The 25,234-nt window shown below is 55.4% G+C and overlaps 11 protein-coding genes across 11 annotated transcripts; 6 read left to right on the plus strand and 5 right to left on the minus strand.

Annotated features, from left to right (window-relative positions):
• Positions 1-615: 615 nt before the first annotated feature.
• K452DRAFT_221864 (uncharacterized protein) lies at positions 616-1,623 on the plus strand (the record flags this gene model as incomplete). Its single annotated transcript, XM_033536534.1, has 1 exon — positions 616-1,623. One exon carries the CDS (start codon positions 616-618, stop codon positions 1,621-1,623), a length of 1,008 nt encoding a protein of 335 aa, XP_033400819.1.
• Positions 1,624-2,283: 660 nt separating this feature from the next.
• K452DRAFT_295657 (uncharacterized protein) lies at positions 2,284-2,853 on the plus strand (the record flags this gene model as incomplete). Its single annotated transcript, XM_033541839.1, has 1 exon — positions 2,284-2,853. One exon carries the CDS (start codon positions 2,284-2,286, stop codon positions 2,851-2,853), a length of 570 nt encoding a protein of 189 aa, XP_033400820.1.
• Positions 2,854-3,194: 341 nt separating this feature from the next.
• On the minus strand, positions 3,195-4,224 carry K452DRAFT_284491 (uncharacterized protein). The gene has a single exon (XM_033539949.1). It carries the CDS (start codon positions 3,853-3,855, stop codon positions 3,634-3,636), a length of 222 nt encoding a protein of 73 aa, XP_033400821.1. The 5' UTR covers positions 3,856-4,224; the 3' UTR covers positions 3,195-3,633.
• A 1,053-nt stretch (positions 4,225-5,277) lies between these two features.
• On the minus strand, positions 5,278-9,082 carry K452DRAFT_316224 (uncharacterized protein). Its single transcript, XM_033543944.1, has 7 exons — positions 8,803-9,082; positions 8,668-8,746; positions 8,152-8,612; positions 6,721-8,095; positions 6,538-6,669; positions 5,929-6,474; positions 5,278-5,870 (listed from the first exon to the last, which is right to left on the minus strand). Exons 1-7 carry the CDS (start codon positions 8,890-8,892, stop codon positions 5,431-5,433), a joined length of 3,123 nt encoding a protein of 1,040 aa, XP_033400822.1. The 5' UTR covers positions 8,893-9,082; the 3' UTR covers positions 5,278-5,430.
• Positions 9,083-9,245: 163 nt separating this feature from the next.
• K452DRAFT_265741 (uncharacterized protein) lies at positions 9,246-13,515 on the minus strand. The gene is made up of 5 exons (XM_033538760.1): positions 10,787-13,515; positions 10,488-10,727; positions 10,187-10,411; positions 9,929-10,108; positions 9,246-9,874 (listed from the first exon to the last, which is right to left on the minus strand). Exons 1-5 carry the CDS (start codon positions 13,484-13,486, stop codon positions 9,374-9,376), a joined length of 3,846 nt encoding a protein of 1,281 aa, XP_033400823.1. The 5' UTR covers positions 13,487-13,515; the 3' UTR covers positions 9,246-9,373.
• Positions 13,516-13,813: 298 nt separating this feature from the next.
• On the minus strand, positions 13,814-14,918 carry K452DRAFT_265744 (uncharacterized protein). Its single transcript, XM_033538761.1, has 3 exons — positions 14,611-14,918; positions 14,470-14,548; positions 13,814-14,421 (listed from the first exon to the last, which is right to left on the minus strand). The coding sequence occupies exons 1-3, from the start codon at positions 14,835-14,837 to the stop codon at positions 13,903-13,905; spliced, it is 825 nt and encodes a 274-aa protein (XP_033400824.1). The 5' UTR covers positions 14,838-14,918; the 3' UTR covers positions 13,814-13,902.
• A 381-nt stretch (positions 14,919-15,299) lies between these two features.
• K452DRAFT_295661 (uncharacterized protein) lies at positions 15,300-17,495 on the plus strand (the record flags this gene model as incomplete). The annotated part of the gene is made up of 7 exons (XM_033541840.1): positions 15,300-15,524; positions 15,576-15,654; positions 15,710-15,828; positions 15,883-16,497; positions 16,550-16,717; positions 16,773-17,086; positions 17,153-17,495. The coding sequence occupies 7 exons, from the start codon at positions 15,300-15,302 to the stop codon at positions 17,493-17,495; spliced, it is 1,863 nt and encodes a 620-aa protein (XP_033400825.1).
• A 197-nt stretch (positions 17,496-17,692) lies between these two features.
• K452DRAFT_134832 (uncharacterized protein) lies at positions 17,693-18,413 on the plus strand. Its single transcript, XM_033535327.1, has one exon. It carries the CDS (start codon positions 17,797-17,799, stop codon positions 18,217-18,219), a length of 423 nt encoding a protein of 140 aa, XP_033400826.1. The 5' UTR covers positions 17,693-17,796; the 3' UTR covers positions 18,220-18,413.
• A 1,926-nt stretch (positions 18,414-20,339) lies between these two features.
• Positions 20,340-22,211, plus strand: K452DRAFT_265751 (uncharacterized protein; the record flags this gene model as incomplete). The annotated part of the gene is made up of 4 exons (XM_033538762.1): positions 20,340-20,881; positions 20,950-21,087; positions 21,147-21,790; positions 21,841-22,211. 4 exons carry the CDS (start codon positions 20,340-20,342, stop codon positions 22,209-22,211), a joined length of 1,695 nt encoding a protein of 564 aa, XP_033400827.1.
• A 1,709-nt stretch (positions 22,212-23,920) lies between these two features.
• K452DRAFT_134787 (uncharacterized protein) lies at positions 23,921-24,698 on the plus strand. The gene has a single exon (XM_033535325.1). The coding sequence runs from the start codon at positions 24,210-24,212 to the stop codon at positions 24,651-24,653; it is 444 nt and encodes a 147-aa protein (XP_033400828.1). The 5' UTR covers positions 23,921-24,209; the 3' UTR covers positions 24,654-24,698.
• Positions 24,423-25,061, minus strand: K452DRAFT_284505 (uncharacterized protein). The gene has a single exon (XM_033539950.1). It carries the CDS (start codon positions 25,005-25,007, stop codon positions 24,744-24,746), a length of 264 nt encoding a protein of 87 aa, XP_033400829.1. The 5' UTR covers positions 25,008-25,061; the 3' UTR covers positions 24,423-24,743.
• Between the last annotated feature and the right edge of the window lie 173 nt (positions 25,062-25,234).

Here is a 25,234-nt window from a genome sequence, read left to right on the forward strand (position 1 = left end):
GTCCTTGCAGCACTTTCTCGACGTGTTCGCCGCAAGTGGCCAAGTGGGTGTTTCATCCGATACTTCGCTGTGACGTAGCCCTCGGGCGCGCTGCAACCAGTATGACCGAGAGAAGCGCCGGGGTGGGAGTGGATGGAGGGGAGAGCTCGAGGCAAAGGCAGACACGGCAGAAAAAAAAAAAGAGGAAAAAAAAAAAAATTACTGCCACCGCCTTCCGCCCACCGCCTCGGTCACCCCGGGCCATATCGGTATCCAAGCAGCACTGAAACATTTCCGAACGGGGCTCGTTCTTAACGTCACGAAAAGCGGGCATCGATCCGCCGCCCGACACTCGTCCCCCCTCCCGAGCTCCCAATAAGTCTCCACCGTGACATCACGCATACTAGGTGGGGTCATTGCTGGTGTTGGCGATTCCGTCGCTTTCGCCGGCCTGCCGCAGCCATGGTTTACCCTCGTTTGTTAATGTGACTCTACCGATATTAAGCAACCATGTCGCTGCCGCGCACTCTGAAGTCTTCCTCGCACCTCATCAAACTTGCCTGCTCTCTTCCTGCACGTTGCACTCGATACCCATACCCCTACTTACATCCTTACCGTCTTCACCACACCGCCAGAATGCCTTTCGGTCCCCTCAAGGAGGTCAGCAACTCCACCACCTTCACCCTCAACAATGGCGTGAAGATCCCTGGTGTCGGTTTCGGCACCTTCGCCAGCGAGGGCGCCAAGGGCGAGACCTACAAGGCCGTCACCGCCGCCCTCAAGACCGGCTACAGGCACCTCGACTGCGCCTGGTTCTACCAGAACGAGGAGGAGGTTGGCGAGGCCATCCGTGACTTCCTCAAGGAGAACACCAACGTCAAGCGTGAGGATCTCTTCATCTGCACCAAGGTGTGGAACCACCTGCACGAGCCCGAGGAGGTCAAGTGGTCGTTCGAGAGCTCGCTGAAGAGGTTCGGCGTCGACTACATCGACCTCTTCCTCGTCCACTGGCCCATTGCTGCCGAGAGTGATGACAACCACATGCCCAAGATTGGCGCCGACGGCAAGTACATCATCAAGAAGGACCTCACCGAGAACCCCGAGCCCACGTGGCGCGCCATGGAGGAGCTCTACAACTCGGGCAAGGCCAAGGCCATTGGTGTCTCCAACTGGACCATCCCCGGTCTTGAGAAGCTCTTCAAGATCGCCAAGGTCAAGCCTACCGTCAACCAGATCGAGATCCACCCCTTCCTTCCCAACGAAGCCCTCATCAAGTTCTGCCAGGAGAACGACGTCCTCCCCGCGGCCTACTCGCCTCTTGGTTCGCAGGACCAGGTCCCCAACACGGGCGAGAAGGTCCGCACCAACAAGACCCTCAACGAGGTCGCCCAGCGCAGCGGCAACGACCTCGCCCAGGTTCTGCTGGCCTGGGGTCTCCGCCGCGGCTACGTCGTCCTGCCCAAGAGCTCCACTCCCTCGCGCATCGAGAGCAACTTCAAGATCCCCAACCTCTCGGACGAGGACTTCGAGGCTGTCAACGCCGTCGCCAAGGGCCGCCACACTCGTTTCGTCAACATGAAGGACACCTTTGGCTACAACGTCTGGCCCGAGGAGTCGGTCGAGGCCGGCACCTCTGTTGCTTAAGCAACAAGCACCACAATCACACACGAGTTACATAAACGGCGTTTTCTTGGCTCAGCTAAAATTACGGAAAGAAGCTTCCTGGTGAAGCTTCTGATGGCGGTGGCATCGAAAGGCAGTTTACCCCTCTTTGAAGGGGGGAGCTACCGCGCCTGAAAAAGAGCGCGGTACGATGATGATCGCGGGGTGATTGACAGCCGTAGAACAGGTGACGCCTACATGACAGCTGGCGTCTTTTTCACGATAGATCTTATGACCGATAGAGAATCTAAAAAGTTAATCCCCAACAACGAACGCGCGAACGCATGATGTCCCCCCCTCACGACGAGTTCGAATCGTTTCGATCCTCGGTAACTACGTACCTACCCCTCCGCCCAACACCCAACACCGACCGCGAGCGAACCCCTCTTCGTTTCTGCAAAAACAGGCAGCAAGCCCGGCGGTGAGCAGCAGCTTCGGCCCATTCGAGTAAACTTGGCGGGCGCAATCGAACGATGAGTGGAGGCCGAACAGCCCGCTCGCTAGGCGCGATCGAGTGCCGAAAAAGCGCGATGTCATCGCCGCCCCGAGTGCCTGCGTTCCGCTGCTAGCCAGCCCTGCTGCTGCCCTAAGCACCCTTTTCTCTTCCATGTCCGGCCCTGCCTTGAGCCCTGCCGAGCCCTGATGAGCCCTGCTGCCCTGCCCTGGGAGCCAGGCACCACGCCGTCGGCAGCCGCGCCTCTCCAGCGAACGGCGGCAGCGGCTGGCGCTTCCCTGGTTCGATTTGTTGAGAGCCAGCGAGCGCGCACGCTCCGCCGTCGCTTGCCGCCGCGCTTCTTGGTCTTGGATCTCCGTCCTTTTGCTGTGCTGCTGACTGCTGACGCAAACGACGCGCGCGAGGTGGGCTGTTTTTTGGCTGGGCGCAACCAACAATGCCAGTCAGCGGTGCGCAATAAGCCATCAGTCATCAGGGAAGAGAAGGAAGGAAGCGCGCGCATCAACCGCCACGACAACGAAGACGACGACGCGTCCGTGGTGCTGTTGCTGGCGTCGCTGCTGGCGCTGCTGCTGGCGCTGCTGCGCAAGGGCAAGGCGCGATGGCGCCGCCAGCCCGCCGCGAGCCACGTTCGTCAGAGAGAGGGGCAGCGGGCAGCACTCTGGTGGTGGGCGTGGGTCGTGTGGCCGTGGCACTTCTCAGGCCCCGCGCCGATCATCGACGACCTTTCACACCTCAGGGGACGGAAAGAGAGCTGAGAGGGCGCCCCTCACTTGCACGTGACTGCTAATCACCACCACCACCACCACAAAGCAGAGCCGCTGCTGCCATATCCGCGTCACGTGCGCCGCCGCCGTCCGATATTCAGGCACGAACACCCTCTGTGCTCCCATTCCTTCCCTACGAATCCATCGTCGCTCCTCCTCCCTGTCGCTGCCTTGGGCTGGCAACCCATTCTTGACATTCGCGGCCTTTCGCCCGGGAAGCCCTACGCCCGCGCGCCCCACCCACCGACCGGCACCGTAGCCGGGCGGGCCACCACGCGAGCGTGCGGCGTGCGTGCCCACCCCTTCCCCTTCCTTGGGGTCCCACGTCCCTTTGCACGCTTGCTTTGCCTCGCTTCCTTCATTCCTGCTCGCCTGGCTGGCTGTCCCGTCTTGCTGGCTGGCGGCAAGTCGTGGTGCCGCGCTGGCGGAAAAGCCACAAGTCTACTGCCTCTCTAAAATTCGCGGCGCACGCGCGCTCGCGCGGCCCAAATTCGCTCCGCGGCCTGGTTTATCTCCGAGAGAGGAGGAGGAAGGAGGATGCTGAACCCAGGCAGGTGCAGGTGAGTTGGGTGGGTTGTTTTGCCTGCTTTTGTCTTGCTGGAGTAAAGAAAAAATGAAAACGATTACGATACACCTGCCGTAACCCATGCATACGACGATAATACCGGGCAGCATCAGCAGCGCAAACGGCATCTTCCCCTCCCCGCGGCCCAAGCGCATGCAAAGCGTTCAGGCCCGCGACGCCGCCGTGCACACTTTTTTCCGCGCGCCTCACTTCTGCGAGCAATATTGTATAATATTGTAGAAGGCGAACGACATCGAGGGGGGAGCAGAAAGACGCGTGCACCGCCCGTGTCCGACTCGCCGATGCGTGCCGATGCCGACCGAGCGAGCAAAGTGCTCCACCCGCCGGCGGGGAGGAGAAGTGGGCTGTGGGCTGTGGGACAGACGGAGGGGCATCAGCAGCAGCAACGTGGGGGCTCCCACTCCCATCTCCGCCGGGCACGCGCGCGCCCTGGGTTGGATTTGGGGGTTGTAATACTTACGAGAGAGGGATTTTGGGGGCGGAGCCGGAGCCCGAGGGCGCGTTGTGTACTGTGTACTGTGTGTGTGCAGTGTGGGTATAGGATGTTTGGTTGGTTGATTTTGAATTGATTGATAGTGGGTGGGCTGCTGCGTGGGAGTGAGGCTGACGGGGGCGGTGTTGGTGATGGGGGGCTTGCTGATGTCTGTGTGTGGCGGTGGAGGTAGATGTAAGCGTTGGGTTTGGTTGGATCAAACCGCAAACGACACCTGTTAGGTTCCTACTAGGGACTACCTACCTGTGTGGTATGGAGGCAAGGCGTTTGCCGTGGCGTTTTTTTTTTTTTTTTTTTTTTTTGCTCCTCCTGTAGGCCTGCTGCCAGATGTTGAGGCGTGCGAGAAAGAAGGAGGCGCTTGGTTCTCTTTCTTGCTGCCACCGTTGCATTTACCAGCGCCTCAGGCATCCCGTCAGACATGCTAGACCGTGGATGGATGAATGGCTGGTTGGATGGATGTATCGCGCCACTCTGGCGTGCCTATGCTCTACATGTCTCTTGATTACAAAGAAGCTGCACAGCTAGTTGTTGATTCTCATCTACCATGTATGTGCCTTCCATACTTGTAACAACAATAACAACAATAAAGCATACATACCTATTCTTCCTCATTTCTCAAACTGTAAGACAAAAAACAATTTACGGTGATAGCTATTTGTATCATCCAACAAGCAAACCACATTGCCAGCAACAAAGTAACATGTAGAAGCATCATGGGGAAAAATGAATCCATTCGTGTCTATATCGCCATCTCAGCAGCCCCACGCTGGCACGCACGCCCTGCGTTCCCCTTCGCCACAGCGGCGTGCAGACTGCAAAGCCAAAAGCAAAGGATAAAAGAAAACAAAATAAGATCGAGACCCGCCTCCCCTCCGCTCTCTTTCGAAAAAGAACCATCTAGGAAGTAGGTAGGTAGGGATAGAGGAAAGAGAGAGGGTATTTGAGAGATAGGAATGGATGACGTTGGCCCAATCAAGCATGGGATTTTCTGCCGGCTGCTAATAGGAATTCAAGAGGGGTTGTGGTGAGTTTCGAGGGGGAATAGCTACCTAAACTACATAAGCATTGACCTAATCAATCGTCCGTCGCTGCACCTCGTCTTGCGCGAGGCCCGTTTTTTTCGCTTTTCTTGCTGCTCTCTCATCTCTCTCCGCTCTGTCGTCGCGTGTTCCGTTTTGAGCCCCCCAGTGTGTTCGCAATGAACATGATGATGTACCTGCGTTTCTGTCTGCCGCCGCGCCGTTGTGGAAAAAAGCAAAAGTGGGAACTTCAAGAGTGACAAAACTTCAAAAAACAAACAGCCTCAACTGCTGTTTATTTTTTTTTTTTTTTGTTTAAAAAAAAAAAAAAAAAAAAAAAAAAAAAACAAACGCCAGTTTGTGGTCCAAATGCATCGCTGAAAAAGGGGGTGTGAAGAAGAGCTGCCGCCGCAATCGACGCTACTCAGAAATTCCAAGCCAGTTATCGAACAGACACTGCCTAGACAAGTCTATGCAAGAGTGGGCGGTTGACCGTTGGCAATCTCCTGGAGCTGCTGGGCAATGACATCGGCCTGGTGGACGGCGCCTTCGACAACCTGCTGCTCCTCGGGGTTGAGCTCCTTCGTCAAGCTCTGGTAGAGCTGAGGCTGCTCGGACTGAAGCGCAAACAGGGCGTGCTTGAAGAGACCATAAGGCTCAAGCTTGTCGAGAGGAGTCTCGAGAAGGCTCTCCTCCTCAAGCTCGTCGTCATCCTCGTCGTCGATGGCGGTGAACTTCTGGGCCTCCTCGTTGAGGAACTCGAGGTATGCGGTGCTTTCATCCTTGATGTCTTCGACCTCGTCGCCCTCATTGTTCCAATCACCGTCGCCTTCCCACTCCTCCTCCTCTTCCTCATCATCGTAATCCTGCGAGAAGCCAAAGTCTTCTTCGCGCTTGGCTTCTTCACGGTCTAAGAAATCATGTTAGTTGAAATGTTGGCGAGTAAAAAAGTGAATATTCCAACTTACTCTTCATAGCCGCAGGAAGCGTCTGGAACAGACGAACGATTCCGGTCAACAAACGAGGCCATCCTTGCTGCACGCTGGCAGGCACCTCGGAAGCGTTGAGAGTCAACAGAGAAGTAATAGCAGCGATCGAGAGCTTCTTGTCGTGAACACGCGTGAAACTGTCGATGCTGGAGAACCAGAGGCTGAAGAAGGTGTTGGTCCATCCGTTGCTCTCCATGACGTGGAGGGCCAGACGCGGGTTGTAGTAGATGCAGTTAATCACCATCTCCATCAGGTGTATCCTATATGATTTAACCTTGGGCTCCTCGTTGGTCAACACCATCATGGAGAGCTGGATAAACTCCGGAATATATTCATCGATGTGACCGCGCATGGTGAGCATAAGGATTTCGCCCAGCTTGCAGCCACAGATACGGTCGACACCACCAACCTTGTCATCCTTAAAGATGGTGCGGATCATATCGATGATCGCCTCAAGGTAAGCGCGCTGTACCATCAAGGTGTCGTAGCCGTAGGTGACGAAGTTTTCGAGGGCGGGAAGCATATCTTTGATGTATGAGTATATAAATGGCGAGTCTGGCGTAGGGTTGTCGACCCCAGAAAACATACCTTCAAGGTACAGTTCAGCACCGGCCTTGAATGTCCTGTGAATAAGCTCGAAAGCCTGCCACATAGTGCCAGAAATGCTCTTGGCGGCAAAGGTGCAGCTATCGATAATCTCGAAGACCTCGTTGTACAGATCTAGAGTTTGGGGTCAGTTTTATCTACGGTGACGTGCGAAAAATGACTTACCGTAAAGCTTGTTCTCAAGAGTAATGGAGATTACCGGCATGAGAATAGTCTCAAGGTGCAACAAGAGCTCGGGCGTGCTCTCAAGGGTTAAGATAAGAGTGCCGATAGTTTGCAAGACACCAAGGGCAGTAATGCTCTTGTCATCCAGATAATCACCATACGTGTCGTCGTCGTCCTTTTGCTGGTTACGCTCGAGTAACTCGCGCACAATACGGAGGTAGGTGTCCCTCAGCTGTTCGCTCAAGGCCACCGCAAAAGGTGTGAGCTCAGCCGCGAAAACTTCGACGAAATCCTCCATCACGTTCGCAAGCGCGTCGACATCAACCTCGTTGGCGAGCTTGAGCAGTTGCTGCATAACCTGGGGAATGTTCTGTTGCATGGATGTACGAATGACCTCATGACGGATGAGAGGTTGAAGAGCGAGCGCAGCTTCAACACGGACAGGCAGTGCCGGGTCAGCCATGGACTCCAGGATGTTACGGTAAATGGTAATAAGGTTGTTCTGGTCCTTGAAGTCGAGCTGCTCGAATTTCTCCAGTGTGTCGCAAGCACGCGCGCGGAGGAAGCCATGGGGACTGCGGAACTCAGGGAAGATGTGACGAACGAAAAAGTATTCGACCTGGTCCACAATTGGGCTCTTCTTGCCCAGGATAACTGGTGCAAGGGTGCCGATCATGCGCAGAGCACCCTCCTTCTCCCGCGGGTTCTTCTGGTCATCCGGCGCAGACTCATAAGCACTGACAATGCCGTTGATGTAGTTGAGAACGACGAAAGTTTGCTTCCTGCGTGCCTTGGTGAGGGTAACGAGGAAGTTGGTGGCAGAGACATCGGGCGAAGAGACTTCCTCGTAGAAGTTCAGCTTCCGGTGAAGGTACTCCTGGGGATCCGTTTCAAACAGCTCAATATCCTCGTCCGACTGGCACAGAACCGGGAAGATGAGGTGGGAGATCAAGCCCTCCATGTGAGGCTTAAGGTGGTTCCACATGGACTTGGGCCTGACGCATTCATCCAAGAAAGCGAGCGTGTACGACAGGCACGCCTTGCTTAACCATGTCGTCTTGGCGACCCACTTCTCGATCTGCTGAAGATATCCCTTCAAGATTTCCGGCGCGAAGTTCTCAAGGAAGGTCTTGGCGACCTGGGAGTAGTCGATCTCGCTGCTCTTGCCGAGAGTCTGGGGATTGCCGTATCTGACGAACAGTCGGTTGAGGTTGGCATAAGCCCACTTCTTCGCCTTCCACCAGTGGTTCGTTTCCCTATCCTCCACATCCTCGACCATGGAGCTTGCCGGAGGGTCCTTGGCGACGACGTTCAGGAAAAGAGTGCACCAGCCAACCATGGTCTGTTGGTCGCGAAGCGGTGCAGGCAGTTCGAACTATTCGTGTCAGTGCGCTTCTCCTCCCATGATGATCTCCATCCAAGTGGACTCACGTAGATCGCGTGCTTGTAGACCTTGAGGATCGTCCTCAGCATCTCGCCAGCCTCCAAGCTCTCCTCATTAACCAACCGCGTGCCGATGTTCAAGAGCTGCGGGAAGGTAACCTGAACGATTCCGTCGAATTCCGATCTCTCCTCGGTACCCTTAAACCTGTAGATCTTGCATATTGCGAGGAGACACTGAACACCAGCGAAAACCGAGTTCGCATCACCAGCGTTGAGAAGCGCCTGCGTAATGGTGAGGAATTCGGGCCACTTGGCAGGGAAGTCGTAAGCCAGGATTTTCTGAAGGGTGGGAATGAGCTGGGCGCGGATGGGAGGTGTGGACGCGGCAAGGACGGGAACGAGACGATTCCGGAAGTTTGCCTTCTCCTCCTCAGGTATCGGCTTTGCCTGGGAGTAGTCCTCGGCAGGCGACCATCCCTTCGTTACGCGGTTCTTCAGGTAGACGACAGCTGTGGGAGGGTTAGTTAGAAAGGGCTTCAGCGAGGAGGACGGGGCGGTGGGTACTTGAAAGGCGAACGCCAGCTTCTTGCTCGGCCTCGAGAATATTCAGCAGCGCGTCGGGGAAACCAGGCTGATCTTCCGCCTAGGAAATGTTAATCAAGAATTTTTCAGCGGGGACCGGTTGGAGCATGAGCGTACATATTTCAGGTCCAGTTCGGCTTGACGGCGCGCATCAGCGTTGGTGTCAAGCGTGGCCTGGATGCGACTTCTTAGGGCCGCTGGGTCCATGGTTGAAATTCTTGTGGTGGTGGTCCGGACTCGAGAGTTGGTGGTGTAATGGGACGGTCCACGGCGTGCGACTGGAAGGACCTCGCTGGGCCTTCGGGTACAAGAAAAGCACGGTGTGTGCACGCAAGCAGCGACGACAGTAAGGGCCGCGGGGGGTGTTCCGAGGGTGAGCACCGCGTCTCGACGTTGTGGCAGAGGGGCTGTCAAGACCTGGTGCGCCGCGGAACGAAATCGCAGGTATCGGCAACAAAAGACCCTTGTCGGCGGTGATTGGTCGGAAGATCGCTGCGCCAGACCGCCGACGCCTCCCTTGCTGACGCCCGCCCAGGAATATCCCACGCCCGCGGATTCTTGGGGAAGTAGTGAAATTTGGCACGCAGAGCTACCGGCTATCTATCCTTTGCCACATGCTAAGAAAAAACGTGCTCCCCCCGACTCGCGCCCGTCCCCGGCCAAGTCAGCGCGTGTCCGCCCTCCTCCCTTATAGGTACAGACTGGCCGCGTTGCAAATGTCGCGCTTGATCAACTCCTGGCATGTCTGCATCTTGGTGTACAGCGTGGGATCTCCGATGATCCGGGCCGCATTCTTGACCTCCCTACACGTCTCGTCCAGCCGCGTGATAACTCGCACGATCGTCCCTTCCATGACGTCTGTCAGGTCCGTGATACGGTTGAAAGACATGCCCCTGGCCCACTCGTACACAACCTCCACCATACCGAACCGGGGCCGACTGACGAAGTCGTTCGAGTCTTCCGCTGACAAAATCACCTGGTGCAGCGTCTGCATGTGGTTGACCTTTTCGGATATCTCCACAATCTTCGCCTGGCCCTGCTCCAGCCTTGGCGTCAACGTTGGCGCTGCGTCCGTCTTCTCCTGGAACACAAATGCCGAGAGCAGTGCTGCAATCTCCTCCGGCTCATAGTCAGCAAGCACATTCTCCAGGATCAGTTCAGTGAGGACAAGTTCATCGGCCGAGTGAATCTGCGACGATAATGTCAGCCTTGGTCAATCGCCAGATTGTCCGAAGAAGCTTACCTCACAGGCCACCTTGCCCTTCAGCTCGACCCTCGCCTTATCATCGACAAAGCCTAGGTCCTTTAGTACCGATATCCGTTGCTCGTAGTCAGGTAGTAGCTGGAGGTTCTGGTCTGACATAAGCTGACGGAGTTGTGCAATGTTTTCCTTGATCAGCCACTCATCATGCTGCATGGCAAACTACGTACACGGATCGGTCAGTATAGGGCGGGAGAAAACACGAAACGCGGATCGTATCAGAGACTAGTGTCCACTTACATGTTGGAGAAATTTTGGACACTTCAAGCAGGCGCGGGTTTGGGTATATTCCGCCTGCTTCTTGCGTTCATCGAGCACATTCCTGTAGGAAAGATCCTTGACAAATTTCGATATGTTCAATTCGCTCCAGTCTTCGTAATTCCACGACTGGCAGAGCGGCTGGAACTCTCCTCGGGCGAGCTTAAGCGCCTCTGGATCATTCTTCAACACCTCCGCTAAATCAATCTGAGTAAAAGTTAACACTACCTTTCCTGTTTTTCATAGATTGTAAAAAAGTCGAATGAGAGAAGGGCTGGTTAACCTTGATGTGTGCTACCGTAATGCACTCGACGTCGCTGAGAGGTACCGTTGTTGTCTTAAGCCTCATGTCGTTTGGATTGTTTGGCAAAGAACCGAACAAGTGAGCAAATTCGGGAAGGTATGGCAGAAGGTCGCTTGGTTGCCTCTTGGCATTTGTACTGATTTCCAGCACAGAGACAGTAGGTTCATGCCCTTTACTGATACCGCTCCGGAGAAGCATGCCAGCTGTACGCACACCATCCTAAAACAAATAATCAGATGGGTTTTCACGAAACTATTAGTGATCATTGACCGTCTTACCTTCTTGTAAACAATTAGACGCCGGGTGTCAAATACCTGTCTACCAACAGGAGTTGCTAGAATTGCTAGATGAAGTTCGTTCGTCAGTCGTTGATATTTCATGCATGCATCGTGACAAAGCTCCAAGTCAACATCGCAGATATCGCAGGGCTCGCGCTTGATCTTTGCAAGGTCTTCCTCGGACAACTTGACTGCCTTCTCATGCTCGGGAAGCAGAGCCTGCGTCGCATTTTCGCTGAAGCTCCGCTTGATCATTTCCTCAATCTTCAATGCCTCTACTCTAAGAAGATTGAGGATCATGTTATATGTGAGCCTGAATTGTGACCTCAACTTCGTTGGATCTCCCAGTATCATCGTCCGCAGCCTCCCTACCGGAGGTGCTTCCTCAGCACCCGGGGTGACGATGATAACTGAGCCAACAGGATCCAGACCACGTCGGCCTGCACGTCCAGCCATCTGCGTGTACTCTCCCGGCAGGAGATCCCGGAATTGGCGGCCATCGTGCTTGCGGTAACCTGAAAAAACGACTGTCCTAGTAGGCAGGTTGAGACCCATGGCAAAAGTTTCGGTGGCAAAAAGAATTTTCACAAGCGTCCTTGCGAAAAGGATCTCCACGACTTCCTTGACAATTGGCAGCATACCACCATGGTGGACGGCGATACCACGACTCAGCAGCTCCCTAAGACGCCTGATCTGAGGCAGCTGTCTGTCCTCTGATTTGAGGCGGGCGATTGACTTCTCGATGATCATGTGAATAGCGCTCTTCTCAGCAGCCGTGCAAAAGTCAAGGTTCGCCAGCGCGTCGGCGTTTTCTTCGCAACGTTTCTTGGAGAAAACGAAAATACAAGCCGGGAGCAAGTTTTCCTTCCGTAGGTGTTGGACGAGGTGGACCCAGATATTCCTGTCTTGGGCAGCAGTGGTCCTGCCACCACCACGACCGGTACGAGCGATATTTCCACGTCCGCGTTGGGCAGGCGGTCCGCCTCTACCGCGCTGTTGCGCACCCCCGCGCTGCTGTGCTCCGCCCCTGCCACCACGCTGGTCTTGCCCGCGGCCTCTTTGATTCCCGCCGCCCCGGGAGGAGCTCGAGTCTTCTTTGCCCGCTGCAGCCTTGATTTTGTCCTTGCCGGAAAGAATATCATTGGCTTCCTTCCAGCCTTTCTCCAAGAAGTGCTTGTCAGAATCAACAATTTTATGCATGACCTTGTTAGACCATAGATAGTGCTCCAGTGGAACAGGTCGCTTGGGTGTGGAAATGACATAAATGTCCTTCTTTTTGGTCCTGCCGACCCAGGAGGCGAATTCGTATGTATTCGGCACCGTCGCTGAGAGAAGGATGAGAGTTACATGCTCCGGCAGCATAATGATAACCTCTTCCCAAACGACACCACGTTCGAGATCATTGACGTAGTGAACCTCGTCAAATATGACGAATTCTACGTCACGGATTAAGTCTGCACCACGGTAAAGCATGCTTCGGAGAATCTCTGTGGTCATGATCAGACAGCTTGCTTCCGGACGGATCTGAACATCGCCCGTGAGAATGCCAACATCGTCGAATTCGTTTCTAAAGTCTCTGAACTTCTGGTTGCTGAGAGCTTTAATTGGTGACGTATAGATGGCCTTCGTCATATGCTTCGCCGCAAGCGCAATGGCGTATTCAGCTACTACTGTCTTGCCTGCAGACGTGTGTGCTGCAACAAATACAGAATCTCCATTTTCGAGGTGATAGATAGCTTCCTTTTGGAAAGTATCCGGCTCAAAAGGCCATTCTCTTGCCATGTCTGGAACGAGCTCTCTGAAGTTAGGGATCTCGCGATTGACATCAACCATATGCGCCCACTCTTTGCCACCTCTTTTGTTCGAGGCCATCGTGAGAGCACCATGCGGAGCCAAAGCTGGGAACTCTACTGGCAAGAGTGCATCAATCTCATCTTCGCCTTCCTGTTCTTCCCCATCCGATGTCTCAGCAGCTTGGGCAGCGTCATGTTCTATTAGGCCATCGGCGGCTTCAGCAGGCGCTGGTTCCTCTTCCAAAGCTTTCTCTACTTCCTCAGCGCTCTGATTGTCGACAGTGGCTTTCTTAGATAGATCCATGCCCCTCGCGAAGCCAGGAGGCACCTCAAGAAGTCCACCTTCGACGCCAAAATTTATGACGCGATCAAGCCCGCTTTGTTTCTTTGCTTTCTCAGACCCCTGTCTTTGTATGTAGTCATCTTCAGCCGCTGCTATGGCTTCTACGCCGTCTAATCCGCCTGGTGCGAAAGGGAAGTAGCCAGCGGCTCCGCGAACAAAATCGGCTCGTTTGGCTGGTTTCCGTAGAAGAGACGTCGAATTCTTAGCCGTGGCACTACTTGCTGGCACAGTAACCTCTTTGTACCCTGTCACGCGACCTTCGAGGCCTTCGCGAGTGAAACGTATGATGGTGCGTGTTTGCGTGGGCGCGATCGCGAAGATGTCAGGGTAATTGGTGGGCGCATCCCATCGCTGTTGTAACTCGTTGAGCCATTGCGAATTGAATGAAGTCGAAGGAGTCAAAAACTCCTTCTCTAGGTTCTGCTTCAGCTCATCCTTGGTACGGCGGGTACGCTTCCGTGGCCGCTGCTCATTCAGTATGGAATCCAGCCAGTCGCTGTCATTACTGCCGGCCGAACCGGCAGCAAGATGAGCCTTCTCGAAAGCGCGGACAAGGTCGTCCATCTCGATGCGCCGTTACCGGATGATGGGGCTGGGAACGCGCGATGGCTGTTTTCCGCGTCGAATGTTGTTGCTGGGCGTAATGACGCACGACCGTGCTCGCTTACCTAAGGTACCTTCCTACGCCTCGCCGATAAGATAAGATGGCTTCTTACCGCCCTCCTCCACGAGGCCCCCCCCTGCCCCTTAAGTCGATCCCCTCCCTTACCCGGCAAATGTGCATTCGGCCGTTAGACATGAGCCTTAAGCTTATTCCATCCGGGTCCGGGTCCTTCTGGCGTCTTCCACATGCAAATGCCGAATGGCGACCGCCATTATCGGCAGTTGATAGAAGATAGTCTGATACTGTGTTCCGAAAGCCCGAGCTCCGCAATGACCTGAACGCCGTCTCGCTATGCATTATGAAACGAGCTCGGGAGCTAAAAGTCCTCCAGGCCTTCCATGGCCTCCATCTCATCCGCGAATTCATCATCCTGCCCTTGCAGGGGTTTCGAACGCTCGAGCATCGATCCTGCTCCGGACGGAGAATCCTTTGCGGGCCCACCGCTCATCTCCTCTTCGGCTAACAACGCCTCCAAGTCATCTTCCTCAGGTATATTATATTGCCGACTCGGTGAGGCGGAGTCTTCGGGGGCGGTGTGTTCGGGGGCGGACAACTCCTGGGGCATTTCGGTGTCCCCGTCCGGCTCGCCTCCCTGAGACTTATCCTGAATGTCCTCTACTGACTCGACCGGCTCTTCCGGAGTGGGTGCTTCGAATTCCTCCTCGACAGTTGGCTTCGGCTTCCCTTCATTGATCCATTCCTTCCTCATTATCTGAATGCGCTTCGTGTGGCCCAGCTTTTCGATGATGGCCAATCCGTCTGCGAACTTTGCTCTAGGGTAGAGATCATCGAGCCACAACTGATACATGTTCAAGAGCCGTACAACATCTGAGAACTAGATTTGTGAGACGATGATAGAGAAATCAGTTCAAAGCAAACTTACTTCGTGACCTTTGCCTTTGAATCTCAACCTTTCCTTTGATATTTTTCGCAGCTTCGGTATGCCAGCCGCAGACAATAATCTACATCCAAAATCAGTGATATGCTCAAGCAATATCTCCTCGTACAACGTGACAGAACCAACCGTGATTCATCCAACTTAGGCGCCGGCTGCCTTTTCTTCGCTACTTTGACTTCCTCATCAATACCAAGCCCTGCTGTGTTCTCCTTGTTTTGTTGTCCTGAGCGTTCCTCGCTGACTCCCGGTTGATCTAAGTCTCTGAAGGCGTCGTCCATTGAGGCATCGTAGTTGAACAGGTTGTCCAAATCATCATCAGGCGCGTCCTGCAGCCTTGGCGCTGGGGATGACATGGTAAACTATAACAGGAACCAGTCGCTTGGCTAATACTGGGATATGCTTCTTGTGACTATCGGCTTGAGTTGGGTGTTGCGTTTGTTGACTTGGAGAAACTTGTCGCCAGACGCGGGAAGACGCGCTGGATCTCCGGATGACGCGTTTGTAGACTAGTGCTGACTAGCGCGTTTTTGTTGAAGCTTGGCGGCGATCAGAGAACGTGAGCTTGTGCATGAAGAGCCTCCGTCCTAAGCACGACCAACAAAGACTTCTACCAGCGCACATATCGAAGCCTATCGCGAAAGGCTGACTAGGATCCAGCGCTGTGGTCTATTTTGATCGACTTCCAGGTGCTGGGTTTGCTTCGCACCTCTCCTAGCGATCCTAGCTTGTGTCAAAAGGCTTCGCTCTGAAGTGCTGCGACGCGGCTAGCTGAGCCCTTCCCCGCCCTGAACTCGCCGAGTTCCACAGTGCTGGAGATGGCTCTACCGCCAGTAGACTCGATCGAAGCTGTGACACTTCGCTTCAAACAGCTTCTGGAGAAGGCGCAGAGGATCAAGTCGAGCGCCTCCATAGAGCCTTCAATATCGATCACAGAGTTGCTCAGTGATGACACTCCGCTTCTTAGCGATAACATCCAGAATCAAACCACCCACAACACCGTTGCTGAGACGGCTGCGAAAAGACTTCTGCATCACTTCGTGGTACGTGCTTTAGGCAACAAACGCCGGTTGCAAGCACTGATTGATGCGCAGGCCACTACCACTATCGACAACTCAGAATTTGTTCAGGTCTGGAACCTTCTCGATATTGTGCTGATTTGCTCCGAGCGCGGTTCGTTTATCCACATCTTCGCTTCATGTTACCGTTAGACTAAATGGGTCCGCAGGTCAATGTGATGGGCTGCTTATATTTTACCTGGCCGAGGACCTGCTAGACAGCCAAAGCATAGATGGATGCCGCAGAGTCTTTGACTATCTTGAGTCTCGGAGAGAACGTCTCGTGGCAGTAAGCTGGCATTGAGAATTCCGCCAGACAACCAAAGCTAACCATCGTTACCAGGGAGACTTCCTTCAGGCCACTGGGGCAAGCAAACGCATAGTAGTTTTGCGCTTTTGTAACGAGTTGTTGCGCCGACTGTCTCGTGCTGAAGATGCTGTGTTCTGCGGACGAGTGTTCATCTTCTTATTCCAGACCTTTCCTTTGGGCGATAAGAGCTCAGTCAACTCTCGCGGCGAGTTTCATGTCGAAAATGCAACCGTCTTCGAAGAAAACCCTCCTGCTAAGGGAGAAAACGCCGATGAAATGGAAGTCGATTCCGAATCGAAGTCACAGCCGCCAACCGTCAACATCGAAGAAACGCCAGTCCCTGAAGGAACAAAGTACGACCCAACTAAAGACAACACAACCCTCGATTCCGAAGTTTTATACCCTATCTTTTGGACTCTGCAACAATCGTTTTCTAACCCACCACGACTTTTCAACGACGAACGCCTCCTTGAGTTCAAACGTGGGGTCAAGCTCACTCTGAACAAATTCCGAGCCGTGCCGAAGGTTGTTCAGGCCAAGGCTGGGGAGAATCGGGGCGTAAAGCGCAAACAGGATGAACAAGAGGACCAGTTTGCCAGCACTTACAACCCTAAGTACCTTACGAGCAGGGATTTATTCAAACTCGAGGTACGAACTTTTGTGAGGAACCTCATACATACCTGTACTGATCACTTTTTAGCTGAGCGACCTAGCTTTTCAAAGACACATTCTCGTGCAGGCACTTATACTTCTTGATTTCTTGCTCTCTCTAACCGAAAGATCCAAGGACACAACGCAAAAGTGGTTGGCACAAGTGAACAGCCAGAACCGGGCGGTGCAATACGGCTACACACTCAGCGCGGAAGATGTCAGTACACTCTTGTGCGGCACGAGAGACAGCAAGGTGCTAATTTGATGTGTAGGCCGAGTGGGCTTTGGGAATCAAGAACGATGTTGCAAATTACTTGCAGGAGCTTCCCGATGGCAAGTTCTACCACCGCATGGTGGACACGGTTCTTTCGAGAGATAAGAACTGGGTGCGGTGGAAGATGGAGAACTGCCCGCCGATTGCGCAACCGCCCGTGCCGCCACAAGACTTCCAAGACGCCAAGACGAGCGCGCAGCGAGCATGCGCCAACAAGCGGCTTCGGGCAGCACCCATGGGTTCGCTGAACCTATCGTTCCTGTCGGACTCGGCGAGCAACAGCGGGCTGGAAGGCCTGAAGAGCACAGAGAGGTAAGCCAGACGAGTGGCGCAGAGGGAGGCGCAGCGGGAGGCGGAGCTGACGCGAGAGGCACACAGGTACAAGGTCCCGAGCGCGGAATCATTTGTGAACAGCATCAAGGGCGACGAGCTGGACCTGGAGATGGCCATGACGGACGAGGAAAAGCAAGGGCTCACGGAGGCCAAGGCCAGCAAGACGTGGAGGGCGCTGCGGATCGCGGCGCAGGACAAGCTAAGCTTGTTTGACCGGATTGACGACGGCAGGCAGCTGGAGCAGCTCTTCCGGCCGGCGGCCGGCGAGGAGGCGGGCAACGAGGCGGCGGAGACCAGGGTCGACGGATCCGCGGGCGAGCAAGCAGAGGAACAACGGGCCGAACAGGGCAGCGCAACGGCAGCCGAGGCGAGGGCGAGGCGAGGGTGATCGGCCCAGGGCCGGCCGAGAATACGACAATAGCCCAAGGACGTCGATCATAGGTGGGTGGTGTCATGGGCGAAGGAGCTATGACGGATCAGCTGGAGGAGAGGATGGCGCAAACGGCGTGATGCGTTTGTTCCCCAGATCGGGCTGGTGCCCTAGCGCATAAATAGCAGTTGAAACATTTAAGCGAAGATGGAAACAAATGGGACGGGGGGCGGCCGCGACTCTAGGTGCAACGCACACGGGCGGCCACGAATTTCCGGTGCCACCCTCTGCGACGCGCCAAGCTGCGCTGCGGTGATCCATGATTGCGTCGCAGCACGCACTGGGCTGGCGTAAGCATCCGCAGCTGCAAGCACCCGAGATGAAACGGACCGCTTCTCAGTCTCACGCTCCCGCCCAGCCCAAGCGAGCCCTACCCCGGAGCGCATCAAACCGCCGCCAACCTCGCGACGCCTCTGCGCTGGACCCTACGATAATTTCCGCGGGCGGAGAAGCGACTCCTTCATTTCCCCTGCGCATCAGTCGAGCTCGTTCGCTCGGCCCGCGTCCATGGGCGAGGCTACGCGCGAACGCGCTGGGTGCCCCCCACGCCCCGTTCGTCCCGCGCACCACCACCATCCATATCGTCGTCATATGTCGCCGTGTGCTGCCTCCCGACCCGCGCTGGACGCCTTCTGAAGCTCTCGTCCGTAGCCTCCCTACCGCTCCCGCCTTTTTCTCCTGACACACGACAGCACGGCTTGCCCTCAGGCCGCTGCATACCCGGCCGTGGATCGCTGCGAGAAACGGCCTCAAAACGCCCGCCCCAGGCTCCGTTGCCGCCATCATCTGCAGCGATCATAGCAAACAGTGGATCGGCCCCTGCGTCACGGCCCAGGGCCAGCCTATCCGGCTGGCCTCAGCACCGCGGGCGTCGTGGCCGCCAAGACCGCCTCTGCCAGCCCTTCTATTTTTTGTTTTTTTTATCTTTTTTTTTGTCCAAGGCCACGAGGCCGTCCGCCGATGCCCCATGGCGTAAGGACCGTGAGCGTGGGAGTGGAGCTCCGGCCGTTTTGGCCCTGCCAGAGGGCCCCTCCCCCTCGACGCCTCCCTCCGCACCACCGCCGTCGCTCTCACGTAGTCACGGCCGGAGACTGCCCAAAACGCAAGATCTCGCCGTCAAAGATCTGTGAGCCGCTAATTTGATGTACCGGTCGCGACGGCAGGCTAGGCCTGCCACGCGTGGTGAGTCTGAACGATCGTGCGTGCGCATCAGCAGGGGTTCCCGTCAACCCAGCTTGGCCACCGCGCTCCGCGCCATTCACAGTCGCAGATGAGAGGCGTAAATTCATGCAGCATTTGGGCGTCTGGGAGGCTCAGGGCTGACGCACGTATTTCTTGTTCCTGACGCAATCTCCCAGGCCGTGCTGCTTGCGAAGCGCCATGACTTGAAGGGTGTGTACCGACTCGGGCACCAAATCAGGCAGGACACGAACAGCCGCCCGGATCATGGATGCTCCCTAGCGATGACCGGGTTCAAGCTGTCATGCCCGCCGTTGCGAAAGACCCCGCAACAAGCGTTGCCGAGCCCTGCTTCACCCCAGCGGGTCCTTGAAGCTCCCGTGCCTCGTTCTCACCAATGACGGACCATGGGCATCGAGTCCTGCGCTGCACGCCACGGATCACCTGTGCTCTTCGGCGCAACCCGTTCGGCTCCCTGTCTCTGATGGACCGTCCCATGTAGTTGGACCCATCCGCTTCGAGAGCGATGTGCTTGCCCTCCACGCATCTTCCAATTTCAAAGGCCTACTATTCGTGGACTCCTTCTGCGTCACTCCTCCTTTCCCCCTAGGATATCGTCCCGAGGTACCGCATGCTGGCGCCGTCATCCTTTGCCATTGTGTTAGCGACTTGAGACCGGCCGCGCTATGCCCAATGTAAAACGTTGCCTTTAGCGCTCTCTCAGAAACATTTTTTTTTTTCTTCTTCTTCTTCTTCTTCTTCTTCTTTTAGGTCGGAGTGGTTGAAATCGCTGATCTGACTTTCGACCTCTCTCCACGTGGATTTATCCGGATCACCGCTCAACGGCACCGTTAGTCTCTCTGTATGGCCTGTCCTCCCGCTTCCTTGCTAGTAATTGCTGATGCTCCTCCGCGCTTGCTCCAGACTATTCTTGCGTAGGCCCTTGCTGGTCAGCCTTGCTCTTGCGCGATTAAGATATCTGGTCTTAGAGACGCCTTTGCACGCTCCCTTCAGTGAAGATTACGCCGAAGTCCATCCTCCACCCGGGGTTGTCAACTTGACACTTTTGCTTCGAAAGCCTTGACACCTCATCTTGCAGGGAATCTCGCTTCATCTTTCCCTGCGATAGGGCAACAGGGCCGAGCCCATCCAAATAGACGCCGTAACCACGACTTCTTCTTCCCGAGGCAGCGCCTCATCAGAAACATACCGACCTCTTGGAGCTGGACCATCCCTCAACGCCACCCTCGTTACACCAACCTCACCCGAAGGACCATCTCTTCCAGAAGGGTACCCCGCATTGGGCCATCATTTTGCTTTTGTCTGCACTGCTAGGTTTGTTCTGCAGTCTTGTAACAAGGCAAGCCTCGGACCGCCGTCACTAGCACACTGCACGCTGTCTGCGACCTACATGCGCTGCCAAGGTCCTCTGTAGCCGCTCCCGTCTGGAATCCTTGCCCTCCGGTCATTCGATCTCGCTGGCCCCAGAATCCTGCTTGAGATAACATGTAGGTCAATCCTGATATGCTCGAGCTGCACACCACTGACGCCAGTGTCCTTTTCCTCAGTTCTTCTACTTCTTATTCCTCATACCTCTCCTACAAGTCGAAACCGATATTGCCAATGGTTAACGGAAATCATTCTGTGCCGCTTTCACCGCCTAGCTCGCCGCGAATGTCTGCGTTCACCAACCCCCACGCAGAATCCGAGTGGCATAGCCAAAGAGCCAGGCTGGAAGGAGGATTTTGTGGTCAACCCGACAGCAACATGACGCTTATGCATTCCGATGTCTCTGGGTTGCCGCTTGACGCCCAGAAGCGACCTCTGCTGCGGACCCACAGAAGCGTTCCCTACCCGCTGAGGCAGGAATTTACTCAGCAAGCCAACGCTCCTTCAAGCCATCCGATCATGTCACCAGCCCCTAACCGGGAACGGATCACCATCAGCAACATTGAAGGCATTGAGCCTAGCAATGTTACTTTCGGTGGTTCGGCGCCGGCGAGCCCGGTCTCCCGGCTTACGCCTTCCCCAAGTGGCGAGAGGGCTGATGGTGATGAGCATCACGATGATGGGGAGATCGTTGGAAGCAACGACGAAGGTGACGAGCAGAGACCCATGACCGCAGCTGAACTCCGGGCACAAAAGCGGAAGATGAAGCGCTTCAGGTGAGTTTTTCATGAAAACAGTTCCTCCATGTTGGCGCTACACGGGAGCAGTGCTGACCCAATTCAAGGCTCACCCACAACCAAACTCGTTTCTTGATGAGCGAGTTTGCGCGCCAGGCGCATCCTGACGCGGCTCACAGGGAACGTCTTGCCAGAGAAATTCCTGGCCTGACTCCGCGCCAGGTGCAGGTCTGGTTCCAGAACAGGTAAGATGAGCAAAGCTCAGACAATATCTGCGAAACTTTGCTGATCAATCGCTACGCAGGAGAGCTAAGCTGAAGCGTCTCACAAGCGACGACCGCGAGCGCGTGATGAAGTCGAGGGCCCTTCCGGACGATTTCGACATGACCCAAGCACTCCATTCTCCGTTTGGTTCGAGCCATGGCGTCGGAACGCCTCTGGCATCGCCGGCATCTTTCCAACCCAGTTTCCCTGAGGGAAACATGATTCGGCCACTCAGCTTGGACACCCTTCGTCGCCTACCAGAGGCGCCGCAGATATCCCCCAGCGGCATCACCTCGAGCTTTGGGGGATTTTCTTTCACTCCACCTCAGTCAGCGACTGATACTTCGTCACCGGTGTCGGCCTCCGGTGAACCGAGCCCCTACAGCTATTCTTCGCAACCTTTGAACCAAAGCCCCCAGCGGGCGAACCCTTTCGCAACTTCTGTGCCGACGACTTCCGGTTTCACTTCAAACCCCCAAATCCCACGACTCCAGCTCCACGACATGATTGGTGGCCGCACGCGCGCGGAAACCATCTGTTCTCCGCTCAGGACCAGCATGTCATATAGCAACGATGGGACGTTGAGCCAATCTTCCCCTTACTCGACTCAAAGCATGGAGGGCTCTGCCATCAGCGACCAGCACCTGCCCCGCAGTGGCATGCCCTACAGCCTGGGTTATTCTTGTAAGTTGGAGCAATCGCGTGGAAATGCTCGAGAGACTGACCAATCTTAGACCCCCAGATGCCCGGCTTCCAATCCGGCGCGGCAACGAGGATGCGCTCCTTTTCTAGCACTGTTCCCCGGAGGATCGAACTGAGCCAACACAGCGCTCACTACAACGCGCCGCCTCGAAGCAACACCAACCCGCACTCTGCCACTTTCCCTACCTACCAGACGTCGCCGCTTAGCGCGCCTGGACCCTACAACACGTCGATGATGAGCGCTCCACACCAAGTTTCCTCTTTCAACAGCAACTATTTACGCCACGACTCGGGACAGGCCGAGCAATATCCTCCCATGGGCTCTGTCATCGGAGAGGTTCACAGCCCAACCCGGCAGAACGACAGCAGCAGCGGGAACGACGTCCAAATGCAGCAATACTAGGTAGCGTTTCGTCACTCTAGTCCTTGATTTTGATTAATCAAGGCGAGACACGCGCGCCGAAAAAAGCAAGAGAAATAAAAAGCAAATCAAAAAGAAAAAAACAAAATTGGGGTCTGAAAATGCCCACTGTACGATCAACACAACGAACGAACAACGTCTGCGGCCTTGAACGACGCTAGGCTGATTCCTTACCGGTCCTCAAAATTCAGAGAGGCACCGAATTGACAAAACAATGGGACCATCGACAAGGTCCCAGATGCGCAACTGCGCTCAGGTCAAGCGACCATCCATCCACTGACGGGCCTGGAACGCCCACCCCCACAAACATACACAAACACCTATTTTTCGTTTCTACCGCCCCCATTTTACCCAGGCTGCAGTTTACTTTATTTTTCCTTCTCGCCAATTTACCTGCGCCTTGTACAACATTCGGTTCTCTCCAGAGGCTTCTGTCCTTTTTTTGTTCTCGGTGATTTCTCTCTGTTTGGTAGTTTGTGCGAAGCGTGTTCTGCTTTTTTCTATTGCTTTCGGAGTCCTTCCTCTACTTCTACTTCCCCTTCTTATCATTCCCATTATCCTTTTTCATTCTAACACATATTGTCTTATTCTTCTTATTCTTCCTCTTCACAAACCCACCTTCAACCTTACCTTTTCTCTTCTCTTCTCAGCAGGTGTTGCTGCTCTTCGTGGGGGAACATTCTTTCGCCGGCGCAGGGGTTTCGTCGTCGCAGGGAGCTTTGCAGCGCTAGTCGCAGCGCTCGCCGATGACGGAGAGGGGCGCGCGGGGGGAAAAGAAACATCAGGGATCTGTAGCGAGAAAGCTTAGATAGCTATAAAAAGCAGTATCATTCCAAGCGCATAATGTGTTCCCGTGGTGACTGGCGCCGCCGGCGCATGGCTTGCGTGACTTGGCGTGTGCCCTTGCGTACGACCGACCATCAAAGCACGCATGGACCTCGAAAACGGCTGCGTCGAGGCTAGAGAATGAGGCTCTGGGATCTCTGGGTTTGCTGGTCAGGAACAGCTTGCAACGAGGCCCCCTTTCTTCCATAGCTACTCAATCAGATACAACACCTACATATCCATAGCTGGCCTACCCAGGAGCACAACAGTAGGTAGCACGTCAACACAAAGCACCCATGCCCAGCCGGCCGCAGCGAAAACCCTCACTCCTCCTTGCCTTGGCTTACCTACCTCGCAGGCAGCGCTCGACGGCTCGACGCGCGCGCATACTGACACACCCACACACATAAGCACCCTATAGGGCTGCCACGGCACCGCCCCCACCCCCTCAAGCTTTTTTATTTTTTTTTCCAAAGCACCTAGCTTCTCGAACGACGCACGGAAGCACGCGCGCGCGTGCAGCTGCGGCGGGCGTGCAACATGCGAGCGACAGACGTACAGAGCAGGGCAGGGCATGCGGGCTGCGAGCGCGCCCGCCCGCGCTACCTACCTATGTACCTGCCTACATACATACGTACAGACGTACGCACGCACGTCCGCATGCGCGCATGCGGACGGGCGGGCAGCTGGCAGCTAGCAGCAGGCAAGGCAGGCTGGCACGCAAGCAAGCAAGCACCTACCTAGGCAGCGGCAGCGGCGGCGGCGGCGGCGGGCGCGAGCGAGCGAGCGCTGCCGTCGATCTTTTGGTCCTACCTACCTACGCTGCAATGGGTAGGTAGGTAGGTCAGGTACGTACATACCGCCCCGCAGCAGCGGCAGCAGGCACGCGCACTACCTACCTATGCTATGATATGATATGATCTGATATGATTGCGAGCACCTAGACAACAGCTAGCTAGTTATGTCTGCCCGCCCGCGCCCGCGCCCGCGCGCAATCTTCGATATACTCCGTACCTAGTTAATCGACGTCGATACTTCGTACATCGCCATCGATATTCCGCGCGCCGTACCGCGGCGGCGGAGCTAAGAAAGGGGCGGGGCCTTAACTCGACTCCACCTCCTCGACGCACGCGTCGTTCTTAATGGGCGGGTGTTATGGACTGGGGGAGGGGAGTGTGTTGCCGCTGCCGCTGTTCGGCGACACTAATCCGTACTGCGTGCGCGCGTGGCGTGTTATGGGTGCGTGGGCTGTTAGTTGTGACGGGGTGTCGGGACGGAAGGGAGCGAGCGAGCGATGGGCGCGAGCGAGGGGCGGCTTGCGCAGGGGGTAGCGAGCGAGTTGTGTGTGGGTGTGGGTGTGGGTGCGGGTGCGGTCGGTGGTGGAATGGAGAGGAGGGAGGAGTGGTGAGGGGAGAGGGGAGGGGAGGCCGGTCTAGGTGCGTCTCTGTTCTGTTCTGTTCTGTTCTGCCGCTGGCTAGATGGGTGTGGTTGAATTGGGGCGTGCGCGTGTCTGTCTGGCGAGGGGTGTGGGTTAGTCGTGGCCGGTTTGTGTTTTGTCGGAGCAATGATTTTGGTTGGTGGAGAGTTGATGCAAATTAAATTTAATATTTCTTCTTTCTTTTTTTATTTATTTCTTTTTTTCCCCTTTGTACCTAGCAGTGTGTTTGCATTTTTGACATGACTTGAAGTCTACGTAGTACTACTACATTCAGACAGGAGGAGGACAGCGATGATCGATCGACGCTGGCAACTGGCCTGGCACACACACTCACACGTGGGCATGAGGGTCGGGGGTTTGATGGAGCGAGAGATGGATGGGCAATGCACAGGGTAACTAGCTTCGATGCAGCAGCGTGAAGATTTGGAAGCTGGGTGCGGAGCGGAGGGGCCTCGGCCGAGGGGAGGAGGAAATAGCAGCGGGAGGGAGAGAGAGAGACGAGGTGTGATGAGCATCAGGTGCAAAGTGGGTGTTGCGAGGCCTGTGATTCGGCCGGGTCGGAACGCGGTGGGTAAAGCGAAAAACGGAAGCCACAAGCCGGGGCACCGGGCAGCCACAGGCGAGCGAGCTGGCACACACACGGCTGGTCGGCTGGCTGGCTGGCTAGCTGGCTGTGAGTCATGAACCTTTTGCTTGCCTTTTATGCAGATGGCCCGATGCGTGATTGCGATACAGATTTTTT

Source organism: Aplosporella prunicola, assembly GCF_010093885.1.
Source record: "Aplosporella prunicola CBS 121167 unplaced genomic scaffold K452scaffold_5, whole genome shotgun sequence".
NCBI classification, from domain to species: Eukaryota; Fungi; Ascomycota; class Dothideomycetes; order Botryosphaeriales; family Aplosporellaceae; genus Aplosporella; species Aplosporella prunicola.